Source organism: Ostrea edulis, chromosome 9 (assembly GCF_947568905.1).
Source record: "Ostrea edulis chromosome 9, xbOstEdul1.1, whole genome shotgun sequence".
NCBI lineage: Eukaryota > Metazoa > Mollusca > Bivalvia > Ostreida > Ostreidae > Ostrea > Ostrea edulis.
Genome location: NC_079172.1, coordinates 74783554 through 74801929, shown reverse-complemented (window position 1 = coordinate 74801929; position 18376 = coordinate 74783554). Strand labels below are relative to the sequence as shown.

General features: G+C 35.1%; 1 protein-coding gene across 6 annotated transcripts in view; it reads right to left on the bottom strand.

Moving 5' to 3' along the window:
- The window catches only part of LOC125678759 (uncharacterized), a 58777-nt gene that overhangs the window by 16868 nt on the left and 23533 nt on the right, over nucleotides 1–18376 (bottom strand). For 3 of the 6 annotated variants that reach the window (XM_056150612.1, XM_056150613.1, XM_056150611.1), the window contains exons 2-6: nucleotides 9275–9553; nucleotides 8477–8605; nucleotides 7483–7611; nucleotides 6141–6635; nucleotides 5638–5829 (exon numbers count right to left, since the gene is read on the bottom strand). In XM_056150612.1, the coding sequence (XP_056006587.1) occupies nucleotides 5638–5829; nucleotides 6141–6635; nucleotides 7483–7611; nucleotides 8477–8605; nucleotides 9275–9380 (1051 nt within the window). In that variant the 5' untranslated portion in view covers nucleotides 9381–9553. The remainder of the gene's footprint in view (nucleotides 1–5637; nucleotides 5830–6140; nucleotides 6636–7482; nucleotides 7612–8476; nucleotides 8606–9274; nucleotides 9554–18376) is intronic. The other 3 variants (XM_056150616.1, XM_056150615.1, XM_056150614.1) reach the window with 2 other exon arrangements.

Below are 18376 nucleotides of genomic sequence, written 5' to 3'. Positions count from 1 at the left end.
CTGTATACAGGGGAATATTTGTACCCATTTTATTTTCAGCCCTTTCAATGTCGTTGCCTTACGAAAAAAAAATGTATCTTTGGACAGAACTGTGTCGAAACAAATTAAAACGTATTGAAACCGTTTGGAAATGTAAAAGGTTGAGAGATGAAGAAAAAGCCATGGGACGAAAACAACTTTGTTTCTAATACATATCAGACCCTAAAACAGGTGTAAAAGGAGGTTCATCAGTGTTTGTTGATGTAACTGGTCCACAGGTAAACACAATGAGGTAACTGATCTACTGGTACTCACAGGTTGTACAAATATATCACATGTACCTTCATTAGATAATCGAAAAGAGATATAATATTAGTATGTTAATATGTTAAAGCTGACATGAATCAATAAATACGTACACCTTTCTCATCTTACCCGCCATATTTCTCTCAGGTAGCCTAATTTACTCTATCCGTATATACCCCAAATGTGATTGTCACACCTGAGTGATTTTTCTAGGTGGACTCGACCAGTGCACATCTCCGATAGTAATATATAGGGAATGAGAAACAAATAAAATCACATTTTAAAACATTTAATTCGATTGCCTCTGCCCAAGTGAATGAATCGTAGATTTTCACTGCCTCGTGGTTCATGTTGGCTAGCAACATTCCAACTTTTCGTTTACCGGGTTTGTCATCTAAACCTTGGGCATCTAGGTGTACTAAAAAATTACGTTTGTAACGCTGCCATTCTTGGGCTCCTGTATTTGGATCCGCAGGATTAAAATCGGGTAAAGTTTTAATCTTGTTTCCTGCCATTTGTGAGTTTAGTCTATAAACTATTTATCTGAGTAATTTTTTGTACAAACCAGTGTCTCTGTGTGAAGCAATGAGTTGAGATTCTGACACCATGTAATATCATGATGGAGCCAGCCATCGTGGTAAACAGGAAGTCTTTCTTGATACCCAACATGCGCAATACAATACCAACATTTCAAGAAGGATAACTCTAATTCAGTATATTGTAATAGGGAATGAGAAACAAATAAAATAACATTTTAAAACATTATGCTTTGCTCAAAATTACAAAATATTTATTGTATACCAGTGCTACATTCTGGAAATTTAGATAAGTTAGACAAAAAATAAAAAAAAAACAAAAAACGAAAAGCTTTTATTGCATACTTGCAAGTGCGTGCAAGTATTTGCAGTTTCTTATAAAATAAATGCGGAGAAACCATTTGCCAATTATATACTGATAGAGTGGTATAATCAAAGAACATAAAATATATCATTTATATCAATTCTTGCAAAATAAAGGTGCATGACATATGCATAATATGTAATGCACACGGTATAGTCGCCAAAAAAAAACCCATATCAAATACGGGCGTTTATCTAACAGGTATCGGATATGTGCACTTACCAAAAATATTAGATTCTCTTTATTCTGATAAATCCACGAAACAAAATGATATACTCCATTTGTATCTCGTTAGAACTTTACAACACGTTGTCATTCCCTTATACAGACTGCGACACACTTCACCCGTGCCAAACAGGGTGTCTTCAATCAGTGGAGATATCAGAGTCGAAAATTGTTCCTGTATTGAATGCTTGTCTGGTCCAGGGTTTTGCAGTTTATAGAAATCGGGAATCTAATATCTGGTTGGATATATTGCGTACACAATTCAAAATTTATCGATGATCATATACAAACTTGGATATACAAATAAGGGAATAATGATCGAAAATATACTTCTGTGTGAAAATGCGGGTATTACATTTGCAATCCATAATAAACAGTTGATTACACAAAGACACATATAAAAGGAAATGTATAAACGAAAATATAGCTTTGTTGTCTCTTTTGGAACCACATAATTATTTACAGTCTCTGTATGCAAGGTGAAGTTAACGAGCATTCATCAATCTCATAACTGCTATAAGCAATACAAAATAGATAGTTGGGCAAACACGGACCCCTGGACACACCAGAGGTGGGATCAGGTGCCTAGGATGAGTAAGCATCCCCTGTTGACCGGTCACAACCGCCGTGAGCCCTATATCCTGATCAGGTAAACGGAGTTATCCGCAGTCGAAATCAGTGTGCCAAGAACGGCTTAACAATCGGTATGAAACATGTCAGACAGCATTTGACCCAATGCGAGGTTGTACTGACGAACTAGATCGTTATAACGACCAGAGAATTTGCGAAATGCTGACTTCAATCGAGACTGTTGAAACCCCTGTACCATCAACTTGTTTGTCAGTAGCTTACCTCGACTTAAAAACTGACCATACGCAGAACAAGCTCTTGCATATCGAATCAGTTGATATATATAAACACCATATTCAGGTGATAATGGAATATTGCTACATAAATATGGGAAGTTGACGATGGAGAAGCTGTATGTCAATATTCATTGATTGAACAGGTGAGAGAGAGAGAGAGAGAGAGAGAGAGAGAGAGAGAGAGAGAGAGAGAGAGCGTCCTACTTCGATTTACAATATATCATTTCACATAAGGAAAGAAAATTGATCCCTGATATAAATGTAAGCTAACAGGCATTAAAAATTTCCAGCTATTTAAAAGTTTGTGATTGACAATATATTTGGAACTTACAGGAGTTGATGCTTATAATTGAATTCATTACAAATTAAAAAAAAAATAAGTTTGAACTGTGCATGTAGAAAATACTGACTTTGTATGTTAGAATAACGGGAAAAAAGTAAATTGTCAAAAAAGTTGGGAGAGCAGACCAGCCTTCCTGCCCACCCCAACCCCCTGTATACGTCCCTGAAACAACATACCAATTCATGTTGAAAGAAAAGCGCATATCTGCATTTCATTAAATTCCAAAGGAGCTCGAATTTATGTGTTCCCCTATTAATTATTTTGTATGCAAGATTCGTTCCCGAATTTAGAATCATGCTTTCAGTCAGAGCAGAAATGACTTCATTTTGAAGTACATCTACTTTGAATGCAAATGTTGGGTTCCTTCTTTTAATTTCATCAGACTCATTAGAACCCCCTCACCCAAACTATGCAGCTTTGTTTTTATTGATATCTAAATCGGTATAAATGAATCCAGATATAAATTATACAATGTTTTTTCGTGATCATATAGATATTAATACTAATAATGAAAAAAGAAAATGTTTATACTCTTGCCTTTTGCATATCCTACTAATGCAATACAGTATATTGACATTGTATCATATCAAATAAAACGTCAATACGAATTTTATTGATTTATGAATACTAACATCTTATCGAATACATTTGAATTTTAAATTTCGACGTACAGCGGTATGGCCATTGCGCCAGATCTACGAAATGAAAATATTTATGAATAAATTACACTCAAGCCTGAAAGTAATCAGTATGGCATGTTACAGAAACGTTAAAACACACAAATGCTATAGTCCTGCAATGCATGCATACGATTTTTCTGAATACATGTATTTATGTATTCACGAATGAAGTTCCTACGCTTGAAATTATCTTGGTCTTTATGCATTTTGTTTTGTGATTTTGGTTTACCATTCCTTACACTGTGTAAATGACGGAAAACTTGGTAAAGGGTACAATTCTACACCATACAATTAGTATACATGCATGTGTTGCAAAGCAAAATGTACATGTAATAACCAGACATGTATCGTCATTTTTCATACGGGGGGTGGGGGGGGGGGGGGGGGTACAACAGGGGGGAAAATGGAATATTGGATTCTTCAAAATTTCTTGCCATTCAAAATAATAATTTAAAAAGATGAACGAAAACAGCAATAAAATAAAACAAAACACCCAAACAAACCAAAATGTTCTGTCCGATGTTCAAAGTCCTAATGTGGGGGTGAAAGGTTAAAGAGTCTTTTCCTTTGACTGCCTCAATAATTTCCCCGTACACTTCATTTTCTTTAATCGTTGGGGTGGGATGGGGTGGTTAGAGTCCTCTACTATGAGTGCCTCATAATATCTTCATTTTCTTAATTGGTGGTGGTGTGTGTCTTCTACTATTATATCAGAACTTTCAAGCTGGGGTCAAGTGGGGGAGGGGTTGTCACTCAATGTATCTTTTATTTGCATTACAAAATAACAAAAAATGGAGATTGTTAATAAAGGTGGGGTACAGACACTTTTGTCCCCTCCCCTTGATTTTATGTGCTTGATAACGACGCATAATATGATAAACTCAATTATTACATTTTGCATTAGTACAATTAATTTGCGTCGAGTTCAACACAGAATGTAATAACGCAAAATGACATAGATATATAAGATCTATTGAGCGCCAAATTAGCATGATTTGAAGTAATTGAAAATAACATTATTTAAAGATGTTTAATTTTTAATTATTGCGTGCTTTAAATGAATCAAATAGATCTGTATTATCAATTAATGAGAGTAATATTGAGTTACTAGTACTGTTCTCTTTTATTGAATTAACGATATCATTTGTCTTAATAAGAGCGCAATTATTACAAGACTATCGGTTCTCTCTCTCTCTCTCTCTCTCTCTCTCTCTCTCTCTCTCTCTCTCGTCGTTATCTCTCTCTCTCTCATCCCATACACTCGTAGTGTTGTATATGCAAATTATGTATGCATAAGCAATTTATGTACCCAAATGATTTCCTGATTTATAAATCTGCAATACTCTGACCAATAAATCATATGGTATAAGGATTCATGCACAATACAGGGTAAATATTATACTCTGATACTTCCCCTGATTGAAGATAGCTGATTGGCACGGGCTAAGTGTGTCCCAATCTGTACAATGGACAATGTTGTTTACTGTTGGAATGCAAATGGAGTTTATCGTTTTGTTTCAGGATTATGCAAATAAAGGGAGTTTTACTACTACTTAGAGTATTTTCGACAAGTATACACGTACATCTGCGGTCCTTTACATATATTACAAGTAGACCCAGGTAAATAATTGTCGTCCTCATTCGATGCGTTTTCATGGCGAGCATACATGTCATGTTTATAAGTACAGTAGTATTTATGTATTTGCCTTTCACTTGAAGTAATTGTGAATGGTATAGATTGATACCCTTTGCTTATTCCATTTCATCAATAGATAATAGATGAAATACATCTATTTCTCCACATTTTTGTATAGTTTTGACATATTTACTGCAAATGTACGCACATTCACGTAAAGAAAAGGCATTCTATATATATGTATCCAAATATATATATTTAGAATGATTTACTACTGTGCGATATGTTTGTTATAATTTTGAGCACTGCGTGGTGTTCCAAAACGTGATTTCATTTCTTCTTGATATCCTATAAATTAGTATCGGAGATGTACGTGTTACCTGTCGAAGCTACCCGCACAGGTAAATCGACACTGATGTGAAGTGAAGCGTAGCAAAGCTCGTCTCCTTATATACCATGCGAACCCTGATACATATAACAATAGAAACTATAACTAATACGGCGGATTAGCAGAGAAATGTGGCGGACATTTAGAATTATACTATATTTATTAATTCATGTCAGCTTTAATGTATGGTTGTGTGACTGTTTCATAGGTTTAAACAGCACAAAACCCAGTCTTAGGTATAACTATGACCTTGTGCTAAATGAACATTAGATACCTTGATTGTGGATCTATATATTCAATTATAAACTTCTTACCCGGATATAGGATGGCCTTCTGTTGCGCTGTACAGTGTTTTAATTTTGGTTTTACATTCTGTAGGTGATTTGTCAGAGACATAGGTTTGACAAATGAGTCGAACAGAATCCGCAAGGCCTGGGTACCAAGCTGAGCCATAAGAAAGTATCGTAGGAAATTGTTCTCTTCATCTGTAATTGTGTTTTGTGTGCCTAAAATACATATGCAGATAAAACAATCAAAACAAAGACAGAAACCACTGTAGATGTTGTGAGACGATTTTTTATAGATCGCATTTAAATATACGTATTACTTATCAGTTTTCAGGTATCTAGGAGTTAAAATTTCTAACTAACTGGAGAGAAGACATTCGGACCATATGCTATAGCATGAATATGGTTATCATATATCTTTGCACACAAATGCCATGCCATTAATATGTCATCATTAAGCAAATCTGGTGAAAATGAACAAAATGTGAAATAAAGTCTGAGACAAATCTCCACGTTCTGTTGCTACTCACAATGCACACAAGGGGCAGGGACTGGTAAAACGTTACTTCCTGTTGGAGCCGATGTGGAAACACACGGTATGCTGGATGTCGTTAACGTATGGCTGGGTGTTGTCGTGGTGTTTGACAAGAGATTGACTGCAGAAGAAAAGACCAGACAGGATGTTGATGATGAGGTGGCTGTTGTTGCAGGGTTCTGTATCGCTGATACTGTTGTTGAGACTGAGCCAGTGTTTGATGTTGCTGAAGTTACTGCTGTTGTTACGATCGTTGACATATCTGCTGTAGTTGTTGCTGGTATTGCTGTCGTTGGTATCAGTGTTGCTAATACAGCACTACTTGCTGTTGATCCAACATTCAGTGAAGACGAACTGATACCTGACGAGGTCTGTGTCTGAGACGACTGACATGATGTCGTCTGACAGACAGAGGGACTGCTGGTTGTGACAGACGTGTGAGGTTGTGTACCGGAGGCAGTAGAAACTACAACAGTCACTTCTGTGTGCACTAGACACAAATAAAATATTTCTTTAAAACATGAAAACAATGAAAGAAAATATTGTAATATTCTGGTTATAACCTATGGTATCTCAGTTACAGTGCTCGCTGCATAACTGGGAGGTCATGAGTACGAGCCCATATCACTGGTAATTTGGTTGTTTGTTTCACGTCTCCTTGAGAATTTTTCACTCCTATTGAGACGTTACCAGCTGTAGGTGTAGTAACACAAATTTAGATCTATGCTTAGCGCTCAAGATAGTAACAATAAGGGTTATTTCACGTGCCAACGCTTGTCGCTATACGGGACGTCCGTTTTCAAGGTCTTATCCCTAAGACCGTGATTCTCACCTCTAAATGCTGAGCGTTTTGTGAAGGAACAATCACTACCCTATGTTGGGTTTGGGCGGCCTTGACACGACCCCCGGTTAGGTGAGCTACCGCGTGGCTGTGTCAAAACTAAATTGAAGGTAATGATTGTTTCTTCGCTAAGCGAAATGTATCAGAGATCAATATCATGGATATTTCGGGTATAACCTGAAAATGGAGCTCCCTTGTTGTGAAAGGTGTACAAAGTTTATTTAAAAACCCACAGTTACGACCCTGAGTGGTAAGAATTGGTCTAAATTTGCAGTATTTCAAATACAGCTCATAATGTCTTAATATAAATGAAAAATTCTGAAGAGCAAAAACAAAAGTTCATATATAAGAATTATGGGTGTGCAAGCTCCCCGCCACCTTTAACAACATATACTCTATTTTCGTAGTTATCACGACAAAGGCATTGTATAATGTAAACTCGTGTAACGTTTAGAGGTGTGCGTTACTGTTTTTACAACAGCTAGTTATAATTTACCATTCCTGACCCCTAATCTCATTTTCTTTGTCATGCCACTTTGGTTTTCCAGCTTCCGTTTTCGCCCGGGACACGTGGTGTTGAAGGGATGTATTCTACCTCGAGAACTCGTGTTTCTCTGTCCCCTCTCTACAATGTTAAATGATCTGTTTAAACACACACGAGATTACAAATATTGCAAATTCGAAGCGTTTGTATTTCTATATCATGAAGCATTCTTTCCCTTCCTTTGTGAATACCTCAACAGGATCTATCAATGGTCATTACCATCACGATACCATTATGATAGAATGGCATGACATGATAAGTGTATATGTGTCTGGGTTAAACATACAGAAGATTATCGTTATTTGATTGCAGCATTGCTTCGTGTCAGTAAATCACGTGTTCTATCAACTTTTTTTGCTTTAATGTTTTGTGAATTATTCAACAAGAGAAAAGAGCCCATATCGTTGGTAATTTGGTTGTTTGTTTCACGTCTCCTCGAGAATTTTTCACTCCCATTGAGACGTCACCAGCTGTAGGTGTAGTAATAAAAATTTAGATCTATGCTTAGCGCTCAAGGTCGTAGCAGTAAGGGGTATTTCACGTGCCAAATAGAAGGTAATGATTGTTTTTTCGCCAATCGAAATATATCAGAAATCAATATCATTGATATTTAGGGTATAACCTAAAAATGGAGCTCCCATGTCGTGAAAGGTGTACAAAGTTTATCTAAAAACCCTACAGTTACGACCCTGAGTGGTAAGAATTGGTCTAAATTTGCAGTGTTTCAAATACAGCTGGTAATATCTTCACATGAATGAAAAATTCTGAAGAGCAACAATAACAACAATTTATATACAAGAATTATGGTTGTGCAAGCTCCCGCCACCTCTAATAACATATACTCTATTTTCATAGAGTTATCATAAGAAAGACATTGTATAATGTAAAATTGTATAACGCCTAGAGGTGTGCGTTACTGTCTTTACAACATCTAGTTATGATTTACCATTTCTGACCCCTAATCTCATTTTCTTTGCCATAACATTTTGGTTTTCCAGCTTCCGTTTTCGCCCGGGACACGTGGTGTTGAAGGGGTGTATTCTACATCGAGAACTTGTGTTTCTCTGTCCCCTCTCTGCAATGTTAAGTGATCTGTTTAAACACACACGAGATTGCAAATATTGCGAATTCGAAGCGTTTGTATTTCTATATCATCAAGCATTCCTTCCCTTCCTTTGTGAGTACCTCAACAGGATCAATCAATGGTCATTACCATTATGATAGAAAGGCCATTAAATGATAAGTGTATATGTGTCTGGGTTAAACATACAGAAGATTACCGTTATTGGATACTTTGTGTCAGTAAATCACGTGTTCTATTAACTTTTACTGCTTTAATGTGTTGTGAAGTATTCAACAAGAACAATGACCAGAAACTGTTTATGACGGAAATGACATGAAATATATATTAGATATCTCTCTAGGTAACGTAAAATAAAATCATTATTATTCATTTATTCATGTATATAATTTCTGGATTTAGCAATCCATGCATACTAATATTTACATTTCTAACTGTTTTGTCTGCGGTTAATGTGTTAATGTCCCAAAAACTTCCTCAGTTCATGCAATGTGAAAGATCAATAGGTGGGGACTATTGGAATTAGGATGGAATTATATGTGTCTCTCAATTTTTTATCCTTGTCTTGTTTGATTAGTATGTGAGGAAATTAACTATGGTGGAAACGTTTTAGCTCATGCATAACGACTTCACAGTTCCTTAAGTATATCAATAGGTATTTACCTCGCTTCAGTCGTGCTACCTCAGTCAATATCTTATATCTTTGATCAAATATGTCGATCCCTATTTCAAGAAGATCTGCATGATTTAGATCCATTAATATCTCCATAGTGATGCGTTGTTGGGAAAACAAAGGAATTAAACTTTTTTCACCGATCCTCCGCAAAAGTTTAGATACGATCTTGACCTCAAATTCAGATGTTTTTCTTCTGCCCGTTGTATCATCGTCTTTATCATCACTCCCTCAATCGCCTTTGTTACTTTTGCTGTTCCCCATTTCACCTATATAAACAGAAACAGCGAAAATGCAACGGATGACACCAAAAGTTAAATTAGACCCTACCCCCCACCCCCAGTTGAAAACAAGGTTAGAAGAAATAAAAAAGAAAGAGGAAACCTTAGATGAGAACCTTCAGACCTTTCTCGAGGAACAAGCTGTAAATATATACAAAACAACTAGTTGAAATCCTTCGCAAGCGCGGGAAACCACAATGAAATAATATCGCATAGAGGAAGGACTTTTTAAATGCGTGTTTGATTTATTCCGCACTTGAATTGAATATTCAAATGGGTATGAGAACTTGGGTAATTGCGTGCATTAGTTCTGCTATAGTTCTTGATTTCATGTGCAGTAAACAAAACTTGATCATTAGGAAGTCACTTGGAGTTCCAAATGAAATGTTCCTTGTATAACATATCAAATGATCTCTCTCCTCATTGAAAATTAGATAATGGTTTTGGGACTGCAATTGTAATCCGTCTTGTTGAATAGTTGAACAAAGACAAAGACGAAATGAAAGGTCGTTCATAATTTCAAAATCTGAAACTCGGTATTGTTAATGTTCTTACAGGTAGTATACAACGTAATTTTGGTAAAATGCTTTAGTCATAAGGCACAAACTTCCTAGAAGAGTCCCGGACCATTCGATATCTGACATATTGAACAGTTTTCGACTTCTTACTTACTATCAAGATCTGTATCACCACAAAACATGAACAACCAAAATGAAAACTTGTTTGTGTGAATCCAATGTGTTTGTACATATCATTAACTGTAATTGAATTATCACAAAAAGTCTTAACAGTGAATTCTATAATCACGGAATTTAGAGCATCGAAAATATCAAATCAATACCGTGTTTAAAAATGTATCGATGTGTCAGATCGTTGGTCTTAGGGGGGATGAGATGTATATATGATAAATATATTCCTCACACATGTCATCGGAGTAATAACTAATTAACTAAAGAGCTTGATCAGGATGTATAAGACCCATGCATCACAGCGCCCACCTGAACCACATAGTTTGCTAATACAGAGATAATATTGGGACATCCTGCTATTAGATCACACTAAATGTCTCGGGGTGTTTTTGTCTCATTTACACATTGCAGGGTTATAGGATTGCCGTTGGAAAGATTCTAAAGAATTCTGACATTGATTTTAATATATTCTACTGTCATAAGGGGTTGTCTTCCAAGTTGTAAAAAATAAAAAGAAGGTATAGATTTTATCGGTCACCCGAGATTGCACAATTTCTAGTCTTCCGAAATCATTTTTGCTTTTCTACTTCTCCATTTTAGTAAGCTTTCCTAATCAAAATTTGTCCAGGGTATGTTGTCATCGTCGGGGTAACTTTTCACATTTTGATTTTCTTCTCCAGAACAACAGGATCAATTCAATCAAATTTGACACAAATCATCTTTGGATGAAGGGGGTTTCAGTTTGTTCAAATCAAGAGTCACACCCCTTTAAAGGGAAGATAATCAGAAAAAACCCAAAACAGGGTGATGTCATTTGATAATCTTCTCAAGAACCACTGATCCGGAAAAGAACTACGCACGCTAACTCTGGATTCCTGCCTACATTATCAACTCATATTGTTTAAAAAGCTTTGTAATTTTGCCAATGATATTTTTTAAATGCAAAGTAAAATCCATTAGAAATTGATTATTAACTTTATTACCAGTGTTGATTAAATATAATTATTCTTAATTTCTACTCCTTTTGATTAGGTAGAAAATTATGTTAATTAAAACCGGGATTTAAAACGTCATTTTCTTTCAAATGCTTATTGATATCAATAAAGGACCATCTGATTTGTCAAATTACTTTATGCTATAGAGTAAAATATTGTTAGTCTTCCTTTCTCACTCTTTAAAATCATTTTCAGTAGATCACAGAATGAGCATTTTCACTATTTTGGTCTGTAAACTTGTGTCCTCGTGAAACAACAAAGGTTTAAGTTAAAGTTTTCCTAAATAACAATGTATAATACCTGCAAAAAGGAATTTGTGTTTCACGGGGGTGATGTTTTAAAAATATTTTCCGTTTTCCATTGATTCCTATAGTGCAATACTTAATTTTAACCCAAATTATAGAGTTATCTCTCTTTGTTTTGTCAAATAAGTAAACTTTTATGAAAAGTCATATGACTATCTATAATGATATAAAAATAATTTAAAATATATTAACTTTTGAAATTTGACCCGAAGGTAGGCGGCGAAACTTTTTTAAATTTTTGTCTAAATTATCTAAACTTTCAGAATGTTTCATTGGTAAACAATGAATATTTTCTAATTTTGAGCAGAGCATGATGTTTTAAAATGTGATTTTATTTATTTCTCATTCACTTTATATTAATATCGTAGATGTGCACTGGTCGAGTCCACCTAGAAAAATCACTCTGGTGTGACAATCACATTTGGGGTATAGACAGGTAGAGTAAATTAGGCTACCTAAGAGAAATATGGCGGATAAGATGAAAAATGTTAACGTATATTTTAATTCACGTCAGCTTTAACATACTTGCAAAGAAATTAAAATCTGAACATTAGCTGCATTAATTATTGCCAATCTTATAATTATAATCAAAACATTGCAAGTATAAGCTTTATTAATGATGTTATCATGTAAAATGAATTCAAATATATTCTAGGCTACTTGTGACACAATACATGTGTAATATATATAGGAAATACGAGAAAAAGAGAAAATCTTTGGCTGGATTGCGAATCGAACCTGGGACCCCTGCATTACTAGTCAGGTGCTCTAACCACTGAGCTATCCAGGCCAATATATATGGTCCTTATAGCCCTAGTTACTACATTCCTCCCTCCTTAAATAATCTTCGGCCTCGAAGAGGGACACCCCAGATTTTTCTCGCCCTGACAGGACCTTCACCTGTAAGACCAGGGGTGGTCAACGACACCAAATGTAGTATAGGAGGGAGGAGAAAATATTTGGCTGGACCGGGAATCGAACCCGGGACCCCTGTATTACTAGTCAGGTGCTCTAACGACTGATCTATAGCCCTAATTACTACATATGGAACTCTTGTAACATACAATTCGTCCACAAAATAAAAGATATAGATACCTGTAAATTATTGTTTTAACACATTTTATTACTCGTGTAAAAAGTTTTAATTATCAGGGATGTTAACGTAAAATAAAATTTGAAACAACTCCGAGAATGCTGTACACCATGGTATCCAATCATGTGCATTAGCTGCAAAAACACTAAAGTATATGCTATCGTCCGAAGGCCTTAGTAATCAACGTTCAGTAATCATTTTGTTGATAATTTATACTCAAATATATACAACCAGAACGCCTCCTTAATTTCCCGCCGCTCCAAATGGCATATCAAAAATCAAACCGTTGTTATTAATATATTTGGAAACAGGACCTGGGGTAGTATCTACCTTATCATTATTGAGACTGATTTAAATTATACATTGACGTACACTTCGTTAGAATACATTTATGTTAAACCACAGGCACTTGCGTCATGGATCATTCAACCTCCTCCCCCAACCTGACTCAAAAAGTTTTTGAACTGGAATCCACACACAAGTCTATATTTTTATGTCGTGAACTCATGATTCAAATAATTTCGTATTATTCACCCCATGATTTGAGTTTTAGTTAACAAATATGCATTATGAATTTTATTTTTAAGTTGATAATTGACTCTCTCCTAAAGCTTTAATCAACTGGAGTCAATGCATGACGGTGAATTACGATTTCAACGACGAGTCGTGTACAATTGTATAAAGAGGGTGTTGCACCGAAGCGGGAAGTTTCCCTAATCGGAGCTCCATGCCAGCACTCGTGACGTAGAATTGACCTTCATTCATATTTATACTCTTACTGCGCAAGACAAGCCTAATACATTTTATGTGTCAATACATTATAGGAAAATGTAGTGAAATATGAAAGAAACAACAATTTCTTCCACTCCCGGAAAATAAAGAAAAAAATATGTTGATTTCTTGAATTACTTTATTGGGAGAACTTAATGTTTTCCAAAAAACTCTTTAAATTTGCATCATGTTGTTAATTTCACCTTATTAAAAATCATAGAACATAATACAAATGATTGATACGAGACATATTCCAAGCCCTGTAAAATCCAGGAGCTTTAAGGGGCCCCCAGACGCCCTGCCTCATAAAGTGGCGTCCCTCGTAACCGCAATTCCTGCATCCGCCCTGTAATTAACCTTCATAGGTGAAGTTACACCACTTCTTACAACACAGAAACACACCTTTATCAACACTACTAAAATGAGGCAAAATATATCATCAGTAAATTTCTCGGAATTTCTATACAATTATTCATTTATGTGTGTACAATATCAGAGCAAGATATAATGTCTATTTATACATATATCCAAGAGTACCCAAACTCCTTCACACAGTAACAGTAAGCGGAAACTCTTTCAATTATTTTTATAAACTCCCGAACAAAGTTCAGGGGGTATATTGGAATCACTCTGTCTGTCCGTCCGTCCGTCCGTCCGTCTGTCTGTCTGTCTGTGCAGATTCGTGTCCGGGTCATAACTTCTTTCTTCTTTGACTTAGGCATACCATATTTGGCACACAGGTGAATCACCATGAGACGATGTGTTGAGTACCTTCATGACCTCTATTTGACCTTGAACTTTGACCTAAAGGTCAAAAATGATTATAGGGTTTTGACACAGTCATGGATTTGTGTTCTGATTATATCTTCCATTTTCTTCTACAAAGGCATACCATATTTTTACACCCAAGAAAGAGGTAATTTATACCTATTAACAACACTATTTGGGAGATTGGGGTAAGCGGGGGGGGGGGGGAGGGAGGGGGAGGGGGGTATTCTTAGTGAGCATTGCTCACAGTACCTCTTGTTTGATTTGTTTCGTGTTTGCTACACTTAGTAATGAACTAGAACATTGTTTTACGTAAAGTACTATTAACAAAAAGTTCCCCTTTTGGGCTTAGACAACATCACTAAATAGAACGTGTATAACATTCATGTGTTTTACGTCCAACTAACCCAACTCCATCACCACGGCCCTCTACAGTATTGCAACTTTTTTTATCCCTGTTTCTTAAACTTGTAAACAGAGAAAACAATTTTTAAGATTTAAAAAGTACTATATTGTATTGTAAGAAAAGTATCAACAACAGAAATACTCTACTTATTTTTATTTCCATGCAATAATGTCGCGCTAACATTATCTCCGACGTGTAGTGCATCAGGGTAAATCTAGACGAAAATTTAAATATTTGAGCCACATTATTAGATATGGTATATCCCCTTTAACCCTTGACATGGACCTTCATAAAAGTGACTGTCAGGTGAAAATAAGTATGTTGTCGCTGTGACGCAGGAATCAATGTGATAGTCCATGAAAGGGAAAATGCTTACTGATTTCACATAAAATATGACAGATATAATAAAGTACATATTGATTCATTGTAATTTGTTTTTGACATATTATTGAATTGACTGGCCTATAACTTATCGGCATGAAAACATGACGTCACAATCACAGGTTTCCCGAAAGTGACAGTGTTAGGGACGTTATGTATTTTGACATTCACCTATTAGAAACAATCATTATAGGTATGATTTGATTTTCCCTCTTTTCATAGTACGCACTGATTTGTAACCTAAACTTTGAAAATTTTAGGGTATGTGCGCCTCCACGCCCATCTACATGTGTAAATCCGCCAGTGTAAAGGTACTGTAAGCTGAATGTTATATGTGCACTGTTACTTGTGTATTTTTTGTGTACAATGTATGTATATTGTCTACAATTGTAGTGTTTCCTTTTGCATGTATGTGTGTTTTTTGTGCTTTGTCGTGTTTTGTTGATGTTACAAGGGAATCCGTGGACGAGTGGTTAGAGCATCGTGCTCCAAAGCACACGGCCTTTCACCTCTGTCGGCGCGGGTTCGCATCCCGCTCGCGCCGGTACAAAAGAAAGCTTTGCATGTATGTATGTTTTTGTGCTTTATCGATGTTACATAACATAGTGTGTATTGAAAAATAGGGAATTCCCGTCTCAGGTCATTTTTCTTTTTATAGCAAACGTGTGATTTTAGAACTTGCGTTATATGGAGATTTACATTTATTAGGCTTTGTTAATGAAGGTATTATCTAGCTTTAGATGTTTTTGATTACCAATCTAAAATTTGTGTGAAATTTACCAAACACAAAGAATTTTTTTTTTTTTTTAAATAAGCTGATTGGGTTGGGTTAGGGTTAGGGTTAGGTTAGGTTAACCCTAGCCCTAACCCTAACCCTAACTTACAGAAATTGTGTTGCAGGTGTAACTTGTATCAGTTAAAGGTAGCAGCCACATTCCAGCTAATATGCATGAAGTTAATTAACTAATAATGAACTAACAATTGTGCAGTAAAACAGACTACTGAGTGTTAGATTAGTGAGAAAGTGGAGTGAAGGAGTATTGCTTTAAGGAGGTATGCTACACCAGAGAAATTTGATATAGATGAAAAGAGGAGGATACAATATTTTGAAATTCAAAACTTTCAAATTTACTTTATTTAGTCAAAATATACAATTTTAGTTGAAAGTAATCTGCGAAATATTTAAAACCCCTGCTGGACTCGAACACGCGATCTACAGTTCAGCAATCGACGTGCTAACCTACTGAGCTACTCAGCTATACAAGAATTTTTGAAACAAATCCACCATGTTTTAAAAGGAAGTCCGTCATTATGACGATGTAGAGTACCTCCTTAAGGAAATATAACTAAAAAGAGGGGAAAAAATCAAAATCTTGTACATATTTTTAAAGATTATAGAAAGATATCGACGACATATTGGTTCACCAGTAAGATGTCTCTATTCACATTGTGGGTCCAGTGTGTTTTCCACCTGCATGACTGTCAATTGAGGTGGACAGTTGATTTAATTAGTTGTTTGTTTGGTTGGTTTTATGTGGATTTTGTTGAGTGTAGAGTCGGTCAAGAGTGTTGATAAATACTTCCATTGCTAATCAAATTAAAATGTCAGCTGGAAACAAAGAAAAAGAAAAGGCGGTGTCCTCAGCAAAGGATAATAAGCTTAATTTTGTAGCAAGTTTACCCATTTCTAGCACACCTAAAGTTCAAACAACAGGTGACCCAATGAAACCAAAGGTACGTGTTAGATATGAATTTCCACCCAAGCCTGAATTTAACATATCTTTCAAGCAAGTAGGTGAAAAACAGAAAGTTGGATTAAAATTGCAGCATGGTTTTGAAGAATTTCATCTTTTGATAGGACAGTTGGAGTATAAGTACGATTACCAAAAGTGGAATTAATGCCAAGTTCGTTTAAAATACAGTTGTAATAATGAGCCTTACAAACAAAGATAATGTTTTTTGTTGTTTTTTTTTTTTATTACTTATGACATTTTTATTTCCCAGACCTATCACTATGACATATAACAAATAGACCAAACGATAGAAGAAGAAAAAAGTGTGGAAAGCTGCCAGGGATGGAGCCCTGACTAAGATCCACCTAAATAACAATATATATCCCCTATTACATCTCACAGGATGTAGAAGAAGAAAAAAACTAAGAGAAATACAAGATTATATAAAATTATATGAGAACAAAGTTATACAAATATAAATACATCATTTCTAGAGGATATGAATGTATTCCGTGACAACTACCCAAAGGGCCCTTCTCACACTCCAAAAAGTCAATTTTGACCCTGGGTAGTCATGTAAAGGGGAAGGCAGATCATTTCCCTTTACTTTATTTCTACATGACAAAAATAGTATGTAATACAATTTGTAATATAGATATATAAGATTATAATTTTTTTTTTTACAATACTATCAAGAATATACGAAAACTATACTTTGTTTAATCTTTTGTATACAGACACATTGAATTCAAGGATTCCCTTTACATGATTTCGAATGTCATAAGATTGCTCTTTTTTGTTTAGTATCCTACAATACATTTCATATTTGTAAATTTTACATGCAATTAGTGATAAAAGATTATTTAAAAAAGATTGTTTTCTTATTGACCCCCCCCCCCCCCCCCAAGAACAATGTTTTCATATGAATCTTGAAAATTCAATGTTTTCTTAAAATTTTTCCAAATGTCACAAATATTTTTACATTTCAGTACCAGATGCTCATTATCCTCTTTTTCCTTACATAGTGAACATAAATCCGTATCAGTAACTTTCCATTTCTTTAACATAACTCGGTTGCTGGTTAGATTGTTCAACAACTTTAAATTGAAATCAGCAATGTGGGTATCAAAAATATTACATATTTTTTTGTTTACATATTGCACTCCAAGACTGTTTTGAAACATTGAAGCTTTTAGAATAAAAAAATTGGTGTAGAGGAGGTACAAATTTCTTATCTTGATAAATATCATAGAACATTTTACTTGAGAAATCTTTCACACGTACAATTCCGTGATTTAGCAGTAGAAAGTATGAATTATATTTTATATGTACATTTTCATATATTATATTTTGAACATCGAAAGGTTGTAGTAATTTTCCTATGGCATTTCTTACAATATTATATTCACAAATCCAGTTTTTCTTGCAAATCAATTTATCTGCAAACCATTTCATCGGCTTAATACCATTCTCATCCACTACGTCATTCACGTATTTCAGACCACTCTTTAGCCAAGATTTTAGAAATATAGGTTTATCTTTAAATACCACAATATTTTTCTCCATAATGGTTCCCTTAGTATATTGTTCAAACAATCTAGTCTGTTACTACCCTTGCATTCATTACAAAATGCGAACATTTCCTTGTAAAACAAAGGAAATCCATCCAT